The sequence below is a fragment of the Lethenteron reissneri genome, unplaced genomic scaffold, assembly GCF_015708825.2.
Source record: "Lethenteron reissneri isolate LAM-NWPU_2019-01 unplaced genomic scaffold, ASM1570882v1 scaffold_1638, whole genome shotgun sequence".
In the NCBI taxonomy this organism is placed as follows: Eukaryota; Metazoa; Chordata; class Hyperoartia; order Petromyzontiformes; family Petromyzontidae; genus Lethenteron; species Lethenteron reissneri.
The window spans coordinates 3,100,542-3,119,315 of NW_026891375.1; the positions used below are offsets into that span (position 1 = coordinate 3,100,542).

The window sequence follows — 18,774 nt, forward strand, 5'->3', positions numbered from 1 at the left end:
AGAGAGACATGCCGACTTGAGGCATCAGGGTTTGGGATCGAACCCACGAACTCCTGTACACCAGGCGAAGTAGTCAACATCTCCCAGTCACCGTGATGATGATGATGATGAGAGAGAGACACGCAGACTCCAAATCTACAGCAGCAGCAGGCGTCGTCAGGGTCTGGATCGGAACCCACGACCCCCTGTACACCAGTTGAGGTCGTCAACATCTCCTAGCCACCGTGATGATGATGATGAGAGAGAGAGAGACACGCAAACTCCAAATCTACAGCAGGTATCGTTAGGGTTGGGATCGAACCCATGACCTGTACACCAGGCGAAGTAGTCAACATCTCCTAGCCACTGTGATGATGATGATGAGAGACACGCAAACTCCAAATATACAGCAGTAGCAGGCGTCAGGGTCGGGATCGAACCCACGACCTCCTGTACACCAGGCGAGGTAGTTAACATCTCATAGCGCCGTTTTTCTCCCACGAGGCGTAGAATCTGAGCCGCGTCACCGGCGGCGGTCCGCACGGCAAGTCTTTTGCCGGTGGCCGATATGCCGGTGCCAGCGGCAAACCCTCCCCCAACCCCCCACCTATCCCTACGGAGGGGCGCAAGCTACGGGGAGAAGGAGGTGGGGGGGGGGAAGGTTTGATGGAAATATGGAAAAAGCGGTGGTGGCACGGATGGTGGTGGCACGGGTGGTGGTGGTGGTGGTGGGTTGCATTTGACCGGTCATCTCAGTCGGTCACCACCCCACCCACCCCACCCCACACATTGCGCCTGCTGGGTCTGTCCCGTGGCCTCCTGCACCTAGCCTGGCACAGTAGGGGAGCACAGCTGGTGCATCTGCCACTCATATCAGTCGGTCAACCTCATGGCACCTGCTGGGTCTGTCCACGTGACCTCGTGCACCTAGCCTGGCACAGTAGGGGAGCACAGGTGGTGCATCTGCCAGTCATCTCAGTCGGTCAACCTCATGGCACCTGCTGGGTCTGTCCACGTGACCTCGTGCACCTAGCCTGGCACAGTAGGGGGCACAGGTGGTGCATCTGCCACTCATCTCAGTCGGTCAACCCACGGCACCTGCTGCGTCTGTCCACATGACCTCGTGCACCTAGCCTGGCACAGTAGGGCGCACAGCTGGTGCATCGGCCGGTCATCTCAGTCGGTCAACCTCATGGCACCTGCTGGGTCTGTCCACGTGACCTCGTGCACCTAGCCTGGCACAGGGGGCACAGGTGGTGCATCTGCCACTCATCTCAGTCGGTCAACCCACGGCACCTGCTGCGTCTGTCCACATGACCTCGTGCACCTAGCCTGGCACAGTAGGGCGCACAGCTGGTGCATCGGCCGGTCATCTCAGTCGGTCAACCTCATGGCACCTGCTGGGTCTGTCCACGTGACCTCGTGCACCTAGCCTGGCACAGTAGGGGAGCACAGCTGGTGCATCTGCCACTCGTATCAGTCGGTCAAACTCATGGCACCTGCTGGGTCTGTCCACGTGACCTCGTGCACCTAGCCTGGCACAGTAGGGGAGCACAGGTGGTGCATCTGCCAGTCATCTCAGTCGGTCAACCCTATGGCACCTGCTGGGTCTGCCCCGTGACCTCGTGCACCTAGCCTGGCACAGTAGGGGGCACAGCTGGTGCATCTGCCAGTAGTCATCTCAGTCGGTCAACCTCATGGAACCTGCTGGGTCTGCCCCGTGACCTCGTGCACCGAGCCTGGCACAGTAGGGGGCACAGGTGGTGCATCGGCAGGTCATCTCAGTCGGTCAACCCATGGCACCTGCTGGGTCTGTCGACGGCACCACCTGGGGGGCCTGCCCCGTCCCCCGTGACCTCAGTCCTTCCACGTGACGGCTTCACAAATTGCGTGTGGTTGGTATTGTTGGTGGTAGCGGTTGTGGCGGTGGTGGCGGTGGTGGCGGTGGCGGTGGTGGTGGTGGTGGTGCTCAGCTCTGCACTGGAGGTTCTTTCCTTCCCGGGAATCAATCTGTGGAGATCTCTCTTCCCTCTCTCGGAGTTCGCTCGGTGCTGGTGGGTCTCTTGAATCGGTGAATCGGTGAATCGCCGGCCGAAACCTCCTTCCTCCAGCGTGGCCACGCACCCTCCCGGATCGCCGCCTGCCCCCCTCTCCCTGCCCCCCCCCCCCCCGCACCACCACCACCACCACCACCACCCCCCCCATCCACCGCCCTGGTGAACATTGCCCACCGGCCAGACTTGAGGTGGGGAGAGGGCGACTTTTAGAAGAAAGTTTTGGCGCGAGAAGCCAGCCAGGCCGGCGGTGGGTCTGGCAATGCCGCCCGGCAAAGGCCGAGCTGGCCCCGGCGTAGACGCTAGCGGGCGACCGCCGGCCGCCTCGGCTTTTGTGGCTGAGACGACCTAGGGGGGGGTATCCCCGGCGGGTCCATGGCGGTAGTGGCACCGGCGGCAGCGGCGCTCGTGCCGCGAGATGAACTAACGGGGGGATCCCCTCTCTCCTCGCGCGGAAACCATGGGAACCGTCACGGGCGCAAGCAGGCCGGTGTCGTCGCCGACGACGAGGAGGAGACAGAGGAGACGACGCCACTTCCGCGGCGGCGCCCTCTCGACCCGGCTGCCCCCCATCATCAGCGGCGGCCCATCCCGCCGCCGCCGCCGCAGCCACCGCACCGGCCCAGCCCCGGCGCGGAAGCCGCCCCCCCCCCCGCCGCGCCGTCTCCCGACCGCGGCGAGCGGGACCGGCGCGGCTCGTGCCCGCTGGCGGCACGGCCGCCACCCCCCCTCCCCGCCGCCGCGGCGGCGGCCGTCACCAGCCGCTCCGAGTTCCTGAAGATGACGCGCGAGCTGGTGATGGCGCGGCTAGCGAGCAAGGGGCTGGCGCCGGCGGACGAGGGCACGCTCCGGGCGGCGGGCGGCGGCGCCGGCGGTTCCTCCTCGTCCTCCTCCTCCTCTTCGTCGTCGTCGCGGAACCGCGGGAGGCGCCGGGCGGCGCCGGCGGCGGCGGCGGCGGCGGCGGCGGGGCGCCAGCCGGACGTGCCGAGGATCTTCTGTTTCTCTCCCGGCGGCCGAGGAGGAGGCGGGCGGAAGTTGCCGTCGAGCCGTAGCGGGAGCTCGAGCGAGAGCCTGCTGGCGCTGTGCTCGCCGTTGTCGCCGCCGGCGGCGCCGGCGGCGCGGGCGGCCCAGAGGCACGGCGCCCTCTTCTCGTCGACCCCCAGCGGGTTCCTGCGCGCCGAGCTGGAGCGGGTGCGGCACCGGCTCGCCGGCTCGGTCGACGATCTGTCCGGGGGCGGCGATGGCGGCGGCGGCGGCGGCGGCGGCGGCGGCGGCGGCGGAGGGATGGGTTCGAAGAGCGCCTCCTGCTCGCTGCTGGATCGTGTCGGCAAGGTGAGCGCCGGCGGGAGCGGCGGTAGCCCCACCGACGGGGGGTGTGACTGGCGCCGGCGGTGGCGGGGGCGTGTGTGCCGCGCCCGCTGGCGACCGGGCCGAGAGCCGGAATCGGCTTGTCGCACTTAACGGCCATTTTTTTAATTTTATTTTTTTAAACCGGGTGCCAAGATGACAACCTGGGACGTCGCTAACGACGGAGATTGACGCCAGTGGACAGATCCGTCGATTCTTTACGCGGAGGGGAGAGAGACGGGGTGGGGGTGGGGGGGGGGGCTAGAAAAATCCCACCCCGAACCCACGGCCTGTTGCTGCTGCTACATGCCGGGCGAGGGAGTTAGCATCTCCTAGCCGCCCCGTGGTCTCCCCTGGGAACCGCATCTCGGTCTGCGTGAGTCTGTGGCTCTCTGAGTCTGTGGCTCTCCGAGTCTGTGGCTCTCTCTCTTTGAGTCTATGGCTCTCTGAGTCTGTGGCTCTCTCTACGTGAGTGTGGCTCTCTGAGTCTGTGGCTCTCTCTCTCTCTCTGAGTCTGTGGCTCTCTGAGTCTGTGGCTCTCTCTACGCGAGTCTGTGGCTCTACATGAGTCTGTGGCTCTCTCTCTGAGTCTGTGGCTCTCTGAGTCTGTGGCTCTCTGAGTCTGTGGCTCTCTGAGTCTGTGGCTCTCTGAGTCTGTGGCTCTCTGAGTCTGTGGCTCTCTGAGTCTGTGGCTCTCTGAGTCTGTGGCTCTCTCTACATGAGTCTGTGGCTCTTTCTCTGAGTCTGTGGCTCTTTCTCTGAGTCTGTGGCTCTCTGAGTCTGTGGCTTTCTGAGTCTGTTGCTCTCTCTACGTGAGTCTGCGGCTCTCTCTATGCGAGTCTGTGGCTCTCTCTCTGAGTCTGTGTCTCTCTGAGTCTGTGGCTCTCTGAGTCTGTGGCTCTCTGAGTCTGTGGCTCTCTGAGTTTGTGGCTCTACGTTACGCCTTTTCTTCTGCGCGCGAGCCACCGGGGGACCCGCTACCGCCTGGCACGCTCCGGAGCTCGCCGGCGAGGGAGTCCCGGCGCCCTCGGTTCTCTCCCCCTGACGCCGGCTCTGGCACAACCCCCCCCCCCCCCCCGCCCCGCCGATTTCTACCAAAGGACCCCGTCCCCCCACCCAGCAAGAAGCCGGTGCCACCGGTGCCACCGTACCGTCCGCGCAGCGACACGACCGACGCTGCGCGGACGTCGGCATCGTCGGCGCCCTCGGAACCGCCGCGTCGCACTTCCTGGCAGGCCGGCGTCGGTGGTGGTGGGCCCGGCGTCGGTGGTGGGCCCTGCGCCGGTGGTGGTGGCGCCGGTGGTGGTGGCGCCGGTGGCGGTGGCCGGGAGGTGATGAGGATGGCGCGGGACCTGGTGAAGCAGCAGCTGGTGCTGAAGGGGATCATCGCCCACCCACACGACGCTGGGGGGGGAGGGGGCGGGGAGGGTGGGGGGGGCGGGGCGGGGGGAGGGAGCCCCTCCCCCCGATGGGGGGCTCACGCCAGGGCGGCACCGGCGCAGCAGCAGCAGCAACAGCAGCAGCTGCAGCAGCAACAGCTGCAACAGCAGCAACAGCAGCTGCAGCAGCAGCAGGGTCAGGCCGGGGGGCACGGGGGGCGCCGAATCGTACAGGTGAGTGGTGAGTGGGTGGTGAGTGGCGGGAGTAGTAGTGGTAGGAGGAGTAGCGGTAGTGGTGGTAACAGTAGTTGCAGTATTAGTCGTATTAGCAGTATTAGTAGTAGCAGTGTCAGTAGTAGCAGCAGTAGTAGTAGCAATATTAGTACGAGCAGTAGTATTAGTAGTCGTAACAGTATTAGTTGTAGCAGCAGTAGTAGTAGTATTAGTAGCAGCAGTAGCAGTGGTACCAGCAGCAGCAGGATCAGCATCAGCATTAGTGGTAGGAGTAGCAGCAGTAGCAGTAGTAGCAGCAGTACCAGCAGCATCAGTAGTAGCAGCAGCAGCAGCAACAGTAGCAGCAGCAGTAGCAGCAGCATCAGCAGCAGCAATAGCACCAGCATCAGTAGTAGCAGCAGCAGCAATAGCAGCAGCATCAGTAGCATCAGCAGTAGCAGCAATAGCAGCAGCATCAGTAGCATCAGCAGTAGCAGCAATAGCAGCAGCATCATCAGCAGCAGCATCAGCAGCAGCAATAGCAGCAGCATCAGTAGTAGCAGCAGCAGCAGCAATAGCAGCAGCATCATTAGCATCAGCAGTAGCAGCAGCAGCAGCGGCGGCGGATAAATCTTCGTGCCACCCACGTGGTGAGCTTGGGCTTGGCGAGCAGTCTCGGTGAGCGCCCAGCTCGCTTGTGCCTAAAGCCGGAGACCACCCCGGTGTGGTGGTGCCACAGGACTCCTCCCACCACCACCACCACCACCACGACGCCGCCGCCGCCGCCGGCGCCAGCTATGGAGCGGCCTTCACGGCCGTGCCGATCTCGCCGGGCCCCGGCGCTCCGTCTCCTTTGGCCGTCCTGGCGTTCTCCTTCCCGCCGGGGCCCGCGCCGATAACCGCAGCAGCAGCAGCAGCAGCACCGGCAACACCAGCAGCACCAGCACCAGCAGCAGCAGCAGCAGCGGCAGTGGCGGCATGTCGGTTTGATGGCGCCCACCAACTCGCAGGCTTTGCACGGCTCCTTTGAGGACATCGCACCTCGGTCGCCGGCAACCGGCGGCCCCAATTTGCCCGTGGCTTTGCCGCACGCCGGTTTTGGCGGCGGCGGCGGCGGCGGCGGCGGTCGCCCCGGTAGGAAGTGGCCGAGCCAGCCGGCGCTGTCGCCGCCGTCCGACGCCGCCGGTCGCTACGGGAACCAGGCGGCCGTGCGTGCGCTCGCGGGGCTGTTTGGTAATAGCGGTAACAATCGGAGCTAGCGGTGTGTGTGTGTGTGTGGTGCGTGCGTGTGTGCCGGGGTGGGTCGGGGTGTGTGTGTGTGTGGGGAGCGGTGGTGCAGCGGTTAGCGCTACGCTGCGCTACGAACCCGACGACCCGGGTTCGATTCCCGCTCACGGCCAACACCGGCGGTGACGATTATCTGAACCGGTACCTGGGCCTCCCCTAGGTCGACTCAGGCTCAAGTGAGTTACCTGGTGTAGCGGTGGTGTAGTGAACATCGCCACTGGGGGAGACAAAGGCGGCCGGGCGTGGTGCTGGTAGCCACCCCCTCGTGTGTCACAGCGCCGGTAGCCTTCATAGGTGCTCGCTAACAGCACTTGCCCCGACAGCCTGTTGGAGGCTACACGGGGGACCTTTGTCTGTGTCTACCTTCATAGGTGCTGCTGCTACTCGCTACTAACAGCACTTGCCCCAGCAGTCTGTAGAGACTACACGGGGTCTCTGTGTGAGTCTGTGGGTCTGTGTGCGAGTCTGTGGTTCTCTGTGCGTGTCTGTGGGTCTCTGTGTGAGTCTGTGGGTCTGTGTGCGAGTCTGTGGGTCTCTGTGTGAGTCTGTGGGTCTGTGTGCGAGTCTGTGGGTCTCTGTGTGAGTCTGTGGGTCTGTGTGCGAGTCTGTGGTTCTCTGTGCGTGTCTGTGGGTCTCTGTGTGAGTCTGTGGGTCTGTGTGCGAGTCTGTGGGTCTCTGTGTGAGTCTGTGGGTCTGTGTGCGAGTCTGTGGTTCTCTGTGCGTGTCTGTGGGTCTCTGTGTGAGTCTGTGGGTCTGTGTGCGAGTCTGTGGGTCTCTGTGTGAGTCTGTGGGTCTCTGTGTGAGTCTGTGGGTCTCTGTGTGAGTCTGTGGGTCTGTGTGCGAGTCTGTGGTTCTCTGTGCGTGTCTGTGGGTCTCTGTGTGAGTCTGTGGGTCTGTGTGCGAGTCTGTGGGTCTCTGTGTGAGTCTGTGGTTCTCTGTGCGTGTCTGTGGGTCTCTGTGTGAGTCTGTGGGTCTGTGTGCGAGTCTGTGGGTCTCTGTGTGAGTCTGTGGTTCTCTGTGCGTGTCTGTGGGTCTCTGTGTGAGTCTGTGGGTCTGTGTGCGAGTCTGTGGGTCTCTTTGCGGGTCTGTGTGTGAGTTTGAGTCTCTGCATGAGTCTGTGGGTCTCTGTGTGAGTCTGTAGGTCTCTGTGTGAGTCTATGGGTCTCTGTGTGAGTCTGTGGGTCTCTGCGTGAGTCTGTGGGTGTCTGTGTGGGTCTGTGTGAGTCTGTGGGTCTCTGTGTGAATTTGTGGGTCTCTGTGTGAGTCTGTGGGTCTCTGTGTGAGTCTGTGGGTCTCTGTGTGAGTCTATGGGTCTCTGTGTGAGTCTATGGGTCTCTGTGCGAGTCTGTGTGTCTCTGTGCGAGTCTGTGGGTCTCTGTGCGAGTCTGTGGGTCTCTGCGTGAGTCTGTGGGTCTCTGCGTGAGTCTGTGGGTCTCTGCGTGAGTCTGTGGGTCTATGTGTGAGTCTGTGGGTCTCTGCGCGAGTCTGTGGGTCTCTGTGTGAGTCTGTGGGTCTCTGCGTGAGTCTGTGGGTCTCTGCGTGAGTCTGTAGGTCTCTGTGTGAGTCTGTGGGTCTCTGTGTGAGTCTATGGGTCTCTGTGTGAGTCTATGGGTCTCTGTGTGAGTCTGTGGGTTTCTGTGTGAGTCTGTGGGTTTCTGTGTGAGTCTATGGGTCTGTGTGAGTCTGGGTCTCTGTGTGCACGGGTCTGTGGGTCTGTGTGAGTCTGTGAGTCTGTGGGTCTCTGTGTGAGTCTGTGGGTCTCTGTGTGAGTCTATGGGTCTCTGTGTGAGTCTGTGGGCCTCTGTGAGAGTCTATGGGTCTCTGTGTGAGTCTGTGGGTCTCTGTGTGAGTGTGGTTCTCTGCGTGAGTCTGTGGGTCTCTGTGTGAGTCTGTGGGTCTCTGTGTGAGTCTGTGCGATTCTGTGGGTCTCTGTGCGATTCTGTGGGTCTCTGTGCGATTCTGTGGGTCTCTGTGCGAGTCTGTGGGTCTCTGTGCGAGTCTGTGGGTCTCTGTGCGAGTCTGTGGGTCTCTGTGAGTCTGTGGGTCTCTGCGTGAGTCTGTGGGTCTCTGTGTGAGTCTGTGGGTCTCTGTGTGAGTCTGTGGGTCTCTGTGTGAGTCTGTGGGTCTCTGTGTGAGTCTGTGGGTCTCTGTGTGAGTCTGTGCGAGTCTGTGGGTCTCTGTGCGAGTCTGTGGGTCTCTGCGCGAGTCTGTGGGTCTCTGCGTGAGTCTGTGGGTCTCTGCGTGAGTCTGTGGGTCTCTGCGTGAGTCTGTGTGTCTCTGCGTGAGTCTGTGGGTCGCTGTGCGAGTCTGTGGGTCTCTGCGTGAATCTGTGGTTCCCTGCGTGAGTCTGTGGGTCTCTGTGTGAGTCTGTGGGTCTCTGTGTGAGTGTGGGTCTCTGCGTGAGCCTGTGGGTCTCTGCGTGAGTCTGTGGGTCTCTGCGTGAGTCTGTGGGTCTCTGCGTGAGTCTGTGGGTCTCTGTGTGAGTCTGTGGGTCTCTGTGTGAGTCTGTTGGTCTCTGTGTGAGTCTGTGGGTCTCTGTGTGAGTCTGTGCGAGTCTGTGGGTCTCTGTGCGAGTCTGTGGGTCTCTGTGCGAGTCTGTGGGTCTCTGCGTGAGTCTGTGGGTCTCTGCGTGAGTCTGTGGGTCTCTGCGTGAGTCTGTGGGTCTCTGCGTGAGTCTGTGGGTCTCTGCGTGAGTCTGTGTGTCTCTGCGCGAGTCTGTGGGTCTCTGCGCGAGTCTGTGGGTCTCTGCGTGAGTCTGTGGATCTCTGCGTGAATCTGTGGTTCCCTGCGTGAGTCTGTGGGTCTCTGTGTGAGTCTGTGGGTCTCTGTCTGAGTCTGTGGGTCTCTGCGTGAGTCTGTGTGTCTCTGCGTGAGTCTGTGTGTCTCTGCGTGAGTCTGTGGGTCTCTGCGTGAGTCTATGGGTCTCTGTGTGAGTCTGTGGGTCTCTGTGTGAGTCTATGGGTCTCTGCGTGAGTCTGTGGGTCTCTGCGTGAGTCTGTGGGTCTCTGTGTGAGTCTGTGGGTCTCTGTGTGAGTCTGTGGGTCTCTGTAGGTGATTCCCGCTCACGGCCACCGTAGTTTGTTGTGCCAAATATACATGCCAAATGCATACCACGTGTATACAACAAACATACATACCACATGTATGCAAAAAACACGCATGCCACACGCATGCCACACGCATACCACGTGGTTTCTTGTCTACTCCGGGCCCTTCGTTCCCCCCTTCCGCCCTGCTTCCACGCGAACGAGTCACCCCGTCGCGCTAGCGGCGTTCGACAAGTGCGCGCGCGTGTGTCCGCGTGCGGAATTTGCGTGCATAACGTGCGTGCGTACGCGCGTGTGTGTCCGCGTGCATGTATACTTGTGTGCGTACTTGCCTACTTGTGTGCGTGCGTACTTGTGTGCGTGCATACTTGCCTACTTGCGTGCGTGCGTACTTGTATGCGTACGTGCGTGTGTACTTGCGTGCGTGCGTACTTGCCTACTTGCGTGCGTACTTGTGTGCGTACGTGTGTGTGTACTTGCGTGCGTGTATACTTGCGTGTGTGTGTCCGCGTGCGTGCGTACTTGCCTACTTGCGTGTGTGCGTACTTGTGTGCGTACTTGTGTGTATACTTGCGTGCATGCGTCCGCATGCGTGTGTACTTGCGCGGCGGTCTCCCTGGTTTCCGTAGCGTGGTTGTGGTTAGTGTGGTTGTGGTTGGTGTGGTTGTGGTTAGCGTGATTGTGGTTGTTGTGGTTAGCGTGATTGTGGTTGTGGTTGTTGTGGTTAGCGTGGCGGTGGTGGTTGTGGTTTGCGGGTGATTGTGGTGCCAAGTCTGGCAGCTTCCCCCCCCCGGTTGTGGTCGTGAGAGTTGTGGTGGTGGTGGTGGTGGCGGCTCCGGAACGTTAAGTTTGCGTTGTGGCCCTCTGTTCTGTCTGCTGTGGTTGTAGTGTGGCGTGTTTGGGGTTAGCGTGGTTACGGTTGGCGTGGTTACGGTTGGCGTGGTTACGGTTGGCGTGGTTACGGTTGGCGTGGTTACGGTTGGCGTGGTTAGCGTGGTTGCGGTGAGCGTGGACGTGGTTGTTGTGGTTAGCGTGGTCGTGGTTGTGTTGGTTGTGTCTCTCGTGTGTTTGCGGTGGTCATTTGCGGTTGATGTGTGTGGTTGTGGTGGTTGTGGTGGTTGTGGTTCGCGCGATACCTCGGCCTGGTGATTACGGTTAGCATCGTTGTGGTGGTTGTGGTTACGGTTGGCATGGTTGTGGTGGTTGTTCTGGTTACGGTTGGCGTGGTTGTGGTGGTTGTGGTTACGGTTGGCATGGTTGTGGTGGTTGTGGTTACGGTTGGCATGGTTGTGGTGGTTGTGGTTATGGTTGGCGTCGTTGTGGTGGTTGTGGTTGCGGGTTACCGTGTTTGTGGTTATCGTGGTTGTGGCCGTTGTGGTGATTGTTGTTCGCACGATTGTGGCAGTTGCGGTTCGCGACACTGTGGTTGTGGCCGTGGTGGTTGTGACTGGCGGTGGTCGTGACTGGCGGTGGTCGTGGCCGTGCTAGTTGTGGCCGTGGTGGTTGTGGCCGTGGTGGTTGTGGCCGTTGTGGTTGTGGCCATGGTGGTTGTGGCTGGCGGCTCGCGGTCATGGCCGTTGTGTTGCGGTCGGTCCGGGTGATCGCGGTCACGCAACCGCTAGAAGCCCCTTCCTCTGGCGCCCACGTGACCCCCCCCACCCCCCACCGTTCACACGTAGCGACGGCCCCACCCCCCATCCCCACCGCGCCCCTCCCCCCCCGCACCTCCGCCGACGGTGCCGCAGGTCCAGTTGCGCTCCCTTAGAGGTGCCGCGCTACAGCAGCAGCAGCAGCAGCAGGCGCAAGCGGCCCCCCGCAACCCCCCCTCCGCCGTCGTGCAGCCCCCCGAAACCATCCACTTTCACGGCGGCGGCGCCGGCTTCTCGCACCGCGCCGGCGCCGGGGGGCCCCGGCAAACGTCCCTGGAGGCGCCGGCGGCGGCGGCGTCGTCGGCCGACGAGTTGTTTCTGTCGGCGTCGGCGCCCGGCAACGCCCTGCGAGAGGCGCTACGGAGGAGGAGCAGGGGCCAGCGGCTGTCGGTGTCATCGGAGGACGTGCGGGCGGAAGCCGAGATGCCTGCGTGGCACCAGCAGCAGCAGCAGCAGCAGCACCAGCACCAGCAGAAGCAGCAGCAGCAGAAGCCCAGCGCCAGCGCTTGGCAGCCGTCGGAGAAGATCACTTTCACTCCCTTCGCCCGGCAAGATGCCAAGGCTCAAGCGGCCCCAGCGATGCAGCACCAGCACCAGCAGGGAGCCCCCCACCACCCGCAGGGCGCCCCTCAGCACCAGCAGGGAGTCCCTCAGCACCAGCAGGGAGCCCCTCAGCACCAGCAGGGCACCCCCCAGAAGCCCCAGCAGCAGCAGAAATGGTTCCAGGTGCGGGTTTTCCCACCGTACCGCGGGTCGCTGGACGACCAGGGCGTGCCGGCTCCGGCGCCGGCTCCGGCTCCGGCGGGGCTGGCGCGCAGCTCGTCGTGCCGCCTGCGCGCCGCCCGCCGCTCCGTCTCCTCCGAGGACGTGCGGCTCGACGACGGGTGGGCCGCCGTGCCGGCACCGCTGGCGCCGCTGGCGCGGGGGGGGCTGGCGCCCGAGATGGCGGCGTCCAGCCCGGCGCTGGCGGCGGCGCCGACCGGCGGGAAGATCGCCGCCGTCTCCGTGCCGGCGCTGCCGCCCAAGCGCCCCCCCCCTCCCGCCGTGGGGGGGCGACGCGGCGGCGCTGGCGGTGCCGGCGGCGGGGGGGGCGGTTTGCGTCGGCCGTGGAGCTGTCGGCGTGGAGCCGCGTCGGCCGGGTCGAGGTGCCGCCGGAGCCGCTAGCGCCGACACAGCCGCTAGCGCCGGCGCCGCGCGGCAGCGCCGCGGTGCACACCTCGGCCCTGTCCCTGTCGGGCGCGGCCTTCGTGGAGATGATCACCAGGCGGCGGTCCCGGGAGGTGGAGGCGGCCAATGAGCCGGGAGGCCCTCGGGCGCCGGCCGCCGGCGCCGAGCGTCGCTCCGCGTCCATGGACGACGTCGCCGCCGGCGCCGGCGTCGCCGCCCCTCGGCCCTCGGCCGTCGCCGCCCCGTCGGCGCCGATGGCCTCCTCGCTCTCCGCCTCGTCCGTCGCGATGGCGACGCCGCCGCCGCCGCCGCTGCCGCCCAAGAGCCGGTCCCGGGGCTCCTCGCCGGCCGGCACCCCGGCGGCGCCGCGCCGGCAACTCGCCGCCAGCACTCCCCACATCACCTTGACGGCGCCGGGGCCAGGCCGCCCCCCACCGCCGAGGATACCGCCGGACGGCGTCGCGAGCGTCACGGCCACGCCGGACGCCAAGGAGGCCGGTTTTCCTCGCTACTTTTGAACGCTTGCGCCTCCTCGGTGATTCTGGTGCCGGTGCTCTCCTGGTGCTGCTGCTGGTGCTGCTGGTGCTGCTGGTGGTGGTGCGGGATCGATCGGATTGCCAATCGGGGAGGGCTCTCTTTCGCTCGCCGGCTCCTGGTCGATGGGAAGCGGACGCTGGGTTTAAGGTGACACCGGTGTCGGGGGGGGTGACGCCGGTGCGGTGACGCCGGTGCCGGCCGCGGCGAGGCCCTCTCGGCGGTGAGGCCGGGGCGAGCGGTGGCGCCGTGGCGAGGTCTCGCGTTGGCTGCGGCTCCGTGACGGGGTTTTGATTGCGGTGGCCGGGGCTGGTTCGGTGTCGTCCCGGTGATTCTCGGTGTTCGGTGGTTCTCTCTCTCTGTGCGGTGATTCTCGGTGTCCGGTGATTCTCGGCGTGGGCCAATCCTTAATGCTTGTGGTGTCACCGGGGTGATGATACCCCGGTGGTGCTGGTGGTGGTGGTGGTGATGGTTGTGGTGGTGGTGCTGGTGGTGGTGCTGGTGCTGGTTCGGTGTCATCCCGGTGATTCTTGGTGCCGGTGGTTCTCTTTCTGTGCGGTGGTTCTCTCTCTGTGCGGTGATTCTCGGCGTGGGCCAATCCTTGATGCTTGTGGTGTCACCGGGGTGATGATACCCCGGTGGTGGTGCTGGTGGTGCTGGTGGTGGTGGTGGTGATTGGTGGTGGTTGTTTGCGGGACTGCAATGGTTCGTTTGCTGCTTTGACGAGGGCTGATTCCTGGTCTTCGATTCTTCCCCCCCCCCCCCCCCCATGTATCAGTCTCCGTGTGTGTCTCCGTCTCTCGCTGTGTGTGTGTGTCTGTGTGTGTGTGTTTCCATCTGTGTGTGTGTCTGTGTGTGTGTCTGTCTGTGTGTGTGTGTCTGTCTGTGTGTGTCTGTGTGTGTGTGTCTGTCTGTGTGTGTCTGTCTGTGTGTGTGTGTCTGTCTGTGTGTGTCTGTCTGTGTGTGTCTGTCTGTGTGTCTGTCTGTGTGTGTCTGTCTGTGTGTGTGTCTGTGTGTGTCTGTGTGTCTGTCTGTGTGTGTGTGTCTGTGTGTCTGTGTGTGTGTGTGTGTCTGTGTGTGTGTCTGTGTGTGTCGATCTGTTTGTGTGTTTCCATCTGTGTCTGTCTGTCTGTGTGTGTCTATCTGTGTGTGTGTCTGTGTCTATCTGTGTGTGTCTATCTGTGTGTGTGTCTGTGTCTATCTGTGTGTGTCTATCTGTGTGTGTGTCTGTGTCTATCTGTGTGTGTCTATCTGTGTGTGTCTATCTGTGTGTGTGTCTGTGTCTATCTGTGTGTGTCTATCTGTGTGTGTGTCTGTGTCTATCTGTGTGTGTCTATCTGTGTGTGTGTCTGTGTCTATCTGTGTGTGTATATCTGTGTGTGTGTCTGTCTCACACCCTGCACCTTGCACCACAGACGATGAAGTTGCTCATTTTGTGTCTCCCCTCCCCCCCATGCTCCCCCCCTGCCCCCCCTGCTCCCCCTGCCCCCCCTGCCCCCCGTGCCCCCCCTTGCCCCCCGTGCCCCCCCTTGCCCCCTGTGCCCCCCCCTTGCCTCCCCCTTGCCCCCTGTGCCCCCCTCCCCCCCATGCTCCCCCCCTGCCCCCCCTGCTCCCCCTGCCCCCCCTGCCCCCCGTGCCCCCCCTTGCCCCCCGTGCCCCCCCTTGCCCCCTGTGCCCCCCCCTTGCCTCCCCCTTGCCCCCTGTGCCCCCCTCCCCCCCATGCTCCCCCCCTGCCCCCCCTGCCCCCCCTGCCCCCCGTGCCCCCCCTTGCCCCTTGTGCCCCCCCCTTGCCCCCCCTTTGCCCCCCCCTTGCCCCCCGTGCCCCCCCTTGCCTCCCCCTTGCCCCTCCCTTGCCCCCCCCCTTGCCCCTTGTGCCCCCCCCCTTGCCCCCCCTTGCCCCCCCCGTGCCCCCCCCTTGCCTCCCCCTTGCCCCCCCCTTGCCCCCCCTTGCCCCCCGTGCCCCCCCCTTGCCTCCCCCTTGCCCCTCCCTTGCCCCCCCCCTTGCCCCTTGTGCCCCCCCCCTTGCCCCCCCCTTGCCCCCCCGTGCCCCCCCCTTGCCTCCCCCTTGCCCCCCCCTTGCCCCCCCTTGCCCCTTGTGCCCCCCCCTTGCCCCCCCTTGCCCCCCCTTGCCCCCCGTGCCCCCCCTTGCCTCCCCCTTGCCCCCCCTTGCCCCCCCCTTGCCCCTTGTGCCCCCCCCTTGCCCCCCCTTGCCCCCTGTGCCCCCCCCTTGCCCCCCCCTTGCCCCCTGTGCCCCCCCCGTGCCCCCCCCGTGCCCCCCCTGCAGGTGCAGGCTCGCTCCCAGATGAACAAGGGGGCTGGGGGCTGCTCCCCGCTGCTGCCCCCCAAGGGGCTGCCGAGGGGGGGGGCTGGCGGGGACCCCCCCCGCTCCGAGTCCTTCTCGACCAATCAGGCGGCTCGCACGCCGCCCATGGCTCGCGCCGTCGAGACGCAGGTGCGGTCCTGGGACTCCCCTAGGTCGACTCGGCCTCAAACGAGTGGCTGGTGTAGCGGCGGCAGTGGAGTGAACGTCGCCACTGGGGAGACAAAGGCGGCCGGGCGTGGTGATGGCGGTTGCCTGTGGTTGCGTGTGGTTGCCTGTGGTTGCGTGCGGTTGCCTGTGGTTGCGTGTGATTGCGTGCGGTTGCCTGTGTTTGCGCTACACGGGTTGCGTGTGATTGCGTGCGATTGCATGTGGTCGCGCAACCCGTGTTGCGTGTGATTGCGTGTGATTGCGTGTGCTCGTGCAACCCGTGTTGCGTGCGTCTGCAGGTGCAGAGTGCCCATGTGGTGTCCCTGAAGCCGCCCCCCGCGCCGCTCGGCGTCGCCACGCCTCCCGTGGTGCCGCGCTCGCAGTCGCTGCACGAGCAGCAGCCCGGCGTCACCGGGCCCACGCCGGCACAGGACGCCGCCGCCGCCGCCGCCGCGGCCACGGCACCACCGCCATTGGCCTCCTCTTCCTCTACGGCGGCGACGACGGTGGCGGTGGCAGCCGCACGGCAAGACACGGAGCTCTCGTCGCCGGACGCTCCACCCCCGGCGCCGCCGCCGCGTCTGGTCGGGTCCGAAGATGCCAGGGCCGGCGGCGGTGGTGGCGGCGGTGGTGGTGGTGGCGGTGGTGGCGGTGGTGGCGGCGGTGGTGGTGGCGGTGGTGGCGGTGGTGGTGGCGGTGGTGGCGGTGGTGGTGGTGGCGGTGGTGGTGGTGGCGGTGGTGTCGCGGGCGTCTGGGGCAAAGCGGCGGACGGAGAGGAGCCTCCACCAAGGGTGAGAGGGGGCGGGGGGGGGGGCACGTGGGGGTTGTGGGGGGTTGGGGGGGCATTGGGGAAGGTTGTGGGGGGGGGACACGGGGGGAGTTGTGGGGGTGACGTGGAGTGATTGTGTTGGGGGGCACGGGGGGGTTGTGGGGGGGGGCACGGGGGGGTTGTGGGGGGGGGCACGGGGATAGTTGTGGGGGGGCACGTGGGGGGTGGGGGGGGGAGTTGTAGGGGGTTGGGGGGGGGGCACGTGGGAGGGCACGGGAAGGTTGTGGGGGGGGCAGAGTTGTGGGGGGTGGGGGGGGCACGTGGGGGGGGGGCACGGGGGGAGTTGTGGGGTGCTGCCTGCTAACAGCACTTGCCCCAGCGGTCTGTGAAGGCTACACTGTGTGTGTGGGGGCTCCCTTTGTCTTTGTGTGCAGGTGCCCCCCAGGACGACGTCGCGCTCCCCGGCGGTGCCGCGCCGGGAGCCCCCCACTAACGGTGGGGGGCTCAAGCCGGCCAGGTGAGGGATCGCCACCACCACTCACCACTCACCACCACTCACCACCACTCACCACCACTCACCATCACTACCACTCACCACCGCTCACCACTCGCCACCACTCACCACCACTCACCATCACTCACCATCACTACCACTCACCATCACTCACCATCACTCACCATCACTACCACTCACTACCACTCACTACCACTCACCACCACCGCTCACCACCGCTCACCAGCACTCACCACCACTCACCACCACTCACCAGCACTCACCACCACTCACCACCACCACTCGCCACCACTCACCACCACTCACCACCACTCACCACCACTCACCACCACCACTCACCACCACTCACCACCACCGCTCACCAGCACCGCTCACCACTCACCACCACTCACCACCACTCACCACCACTCACCACCACCACTCACCACCACTCACCACCACCGCTCACCAGCACCGCTCACCACTCACCACCACTCACCACCACTCACCACCACTCACCACCACCACTCACCACCACTCACCACCACCGCTCACCAGCACCGCTCACCACTCACCACCACTCACCACCACCACTCGCCACCACTCACCACTCACCATCACCATCACTCACCACCACTGCTACTACCACTCACCACCACCACTCACCACTCACCATCACCATCACTCACCACCACTGCTACTACCACTCACCACCACCACTCACCACCACTGCTACTACCACTCACCACTCACCACCGCTCACCACCACTCAATAAAGGATGGGTGATGATGAATGATAATTGATTGATGGATGATTGATGGATGATTGATGGATGATTGATGGATGATTGATGGATGGACGATGATTGATCAATACTGGATGAACGATGATTTATGACGATCAACAATGGATGGGACGATTGATGGACAATGACGGATGATGATTGTGTCCGATAGCCGACCGACGGATGATCGATTGATTTGACGGTGATTTGTGCTCCTAACACCCCCCCAGCACACCGGAGTTGAAGCGTGCCGAAGCCTGGCAGGCCAGCGGTGTGGCCGGCGCTGGTGGTGGTGGTGGCGGTGGTGGCGGTGGTGGTGGTCACAGCAGCGGCAGCTCCAGCAGTTCCAGCACCCCCAGCTCCCAGCCGGGGTCACACACGGGGTCAAGCGAGCGCGCACGCCACCGCGGTACGATGCTCACCACCACCACCACCACTCTCGCTCCTCACCATCGCTCCTCACCACCCTCACCACTCTCACCACCCTCGCTCCTCACCATCGCTCCTCACCATCCTCACCACTCTCATTACTCTCACTCCTCACCATCGCTCCTCACCCTCGCTCCTCACCATCCTCACCACTCTCACCACCCTCGCTACTCACCATCGCTCCTCACCACCCTCACTACTCACCACCACCCTCACCACCACCCTCACCACCACCCTCACCCTCGCTACTCACCACCACCATCCTCACCACCCTCACCACCACCCTCGCTACTCACCACCCTCACCACCACCCTCGCTACTCACCATCACCATCCTCACCACCCTCGCGACTCACCACCCTCATCACCCTCACCCTCACCACCCTCACCACCACCCTCGCTCCTCACCACCCTCACCACCACCCTCACTACTCACCATCGCTCCTCACCACCCTCACCACCACCCTCGCTCCTCAACACCCTCACCACCACCCTCACTACTCACCATCGCTCCTCACCACCCTCACCACCACCCTCGCTACTCGCCACCACCATCCTCACCCTCCTCACCACCACCCTCACTCCTCACCACCCTCGCCCTCTTCACCACCACCCTCGCCCTCTTCACCACCACCCTCATTCCTCACCCTCACCCCCTCTCGCTCCTCACCACCACCCTCCTCACCCCCTTGCTCCTTACCCTCGGTCCTCACCACCACCACCACCCTCGCCCTCCTCCTCACCATCACCCCCTCTCACTCCTCACCACCCTCACTGTGTGCTGTGGGGGGTGGCGCTGTGCCACTCGATGTGCCGTGTTGCCGTGGCACGGTGCTGCATGTGCTGTAGTGCGGTGGTGATGGTGCGGTGGTGTGGTGCTGCATGTGCCGTGGTGCGGTGGTGGTGGTGTGTTGTGCCGTGTTGCTGTGTCGCGGTGTTGCAGGTGGTGGTGGTGGTGGTGGTGTGGTGGTGGTGGTGTGGTGATGGGTGGTGGGTGGTGCGGTGGTGGTGCGGTGGTGTGGTGGTGATGGTGTGGTGTGGTCGTTGTGGTGTGCGGTGGTGGTGGTGCGGTGGTGTGGTGGTGCCGTGGTGGTGATGGTGCGGTGGTGGTGATGGTGGTGGTGGTGGTGCAGGTCTGGCCCGGCAGGACGGCTCCCCCATGCTGACCCACGC

The 18,774-nt window shown here is 64.2% G+C and overlaps 2 protein-coding genes across 2 annotated transcripts in view; one reads left to right on the forward strand and one right to left on the reverse strand.

Annotated features, from left to right (window-relative positions):
- LOC133362969 (TRAF2 and NCK-interacting protein kinase-like) overlaps nt 1–12,222 on the forward strand; it is a gene marked incomplete at its 5' end in the record, with an annotated part of 37,190 nt that extends 24,968 nt beyond the window's left edge. The window contains one exon of the mRNA XM_061581947.1: nt 11,052–12,222. Within this exon, the coding sequence (XP_061437931.1) occupies nt 11,052–12,119 (1,068 nt within the window). The remainder of the gene's footprint in view (nt 1–11,051) is intronic.
- A 5,271-nt stretch (nt 12,223–17,493) lies between these two features.
- The window catches only part of LOC133362970 (immunoglobulin superfamily member 10-like), a 9,979-nt gene continuing 8,698 nt past the window's right edge, over nt 17,494–18,774 (reverse strand). The window contains exon 5 of the mRNA XM_061581948.1: nt 17,494–17,532. Within this exon, the coding sequence (XP_061437932.1) occupies nt 17,494–17,532 (39 nt within the window). The remainder of the gene's footprint in view (nt 17,533–18,774) is intronic.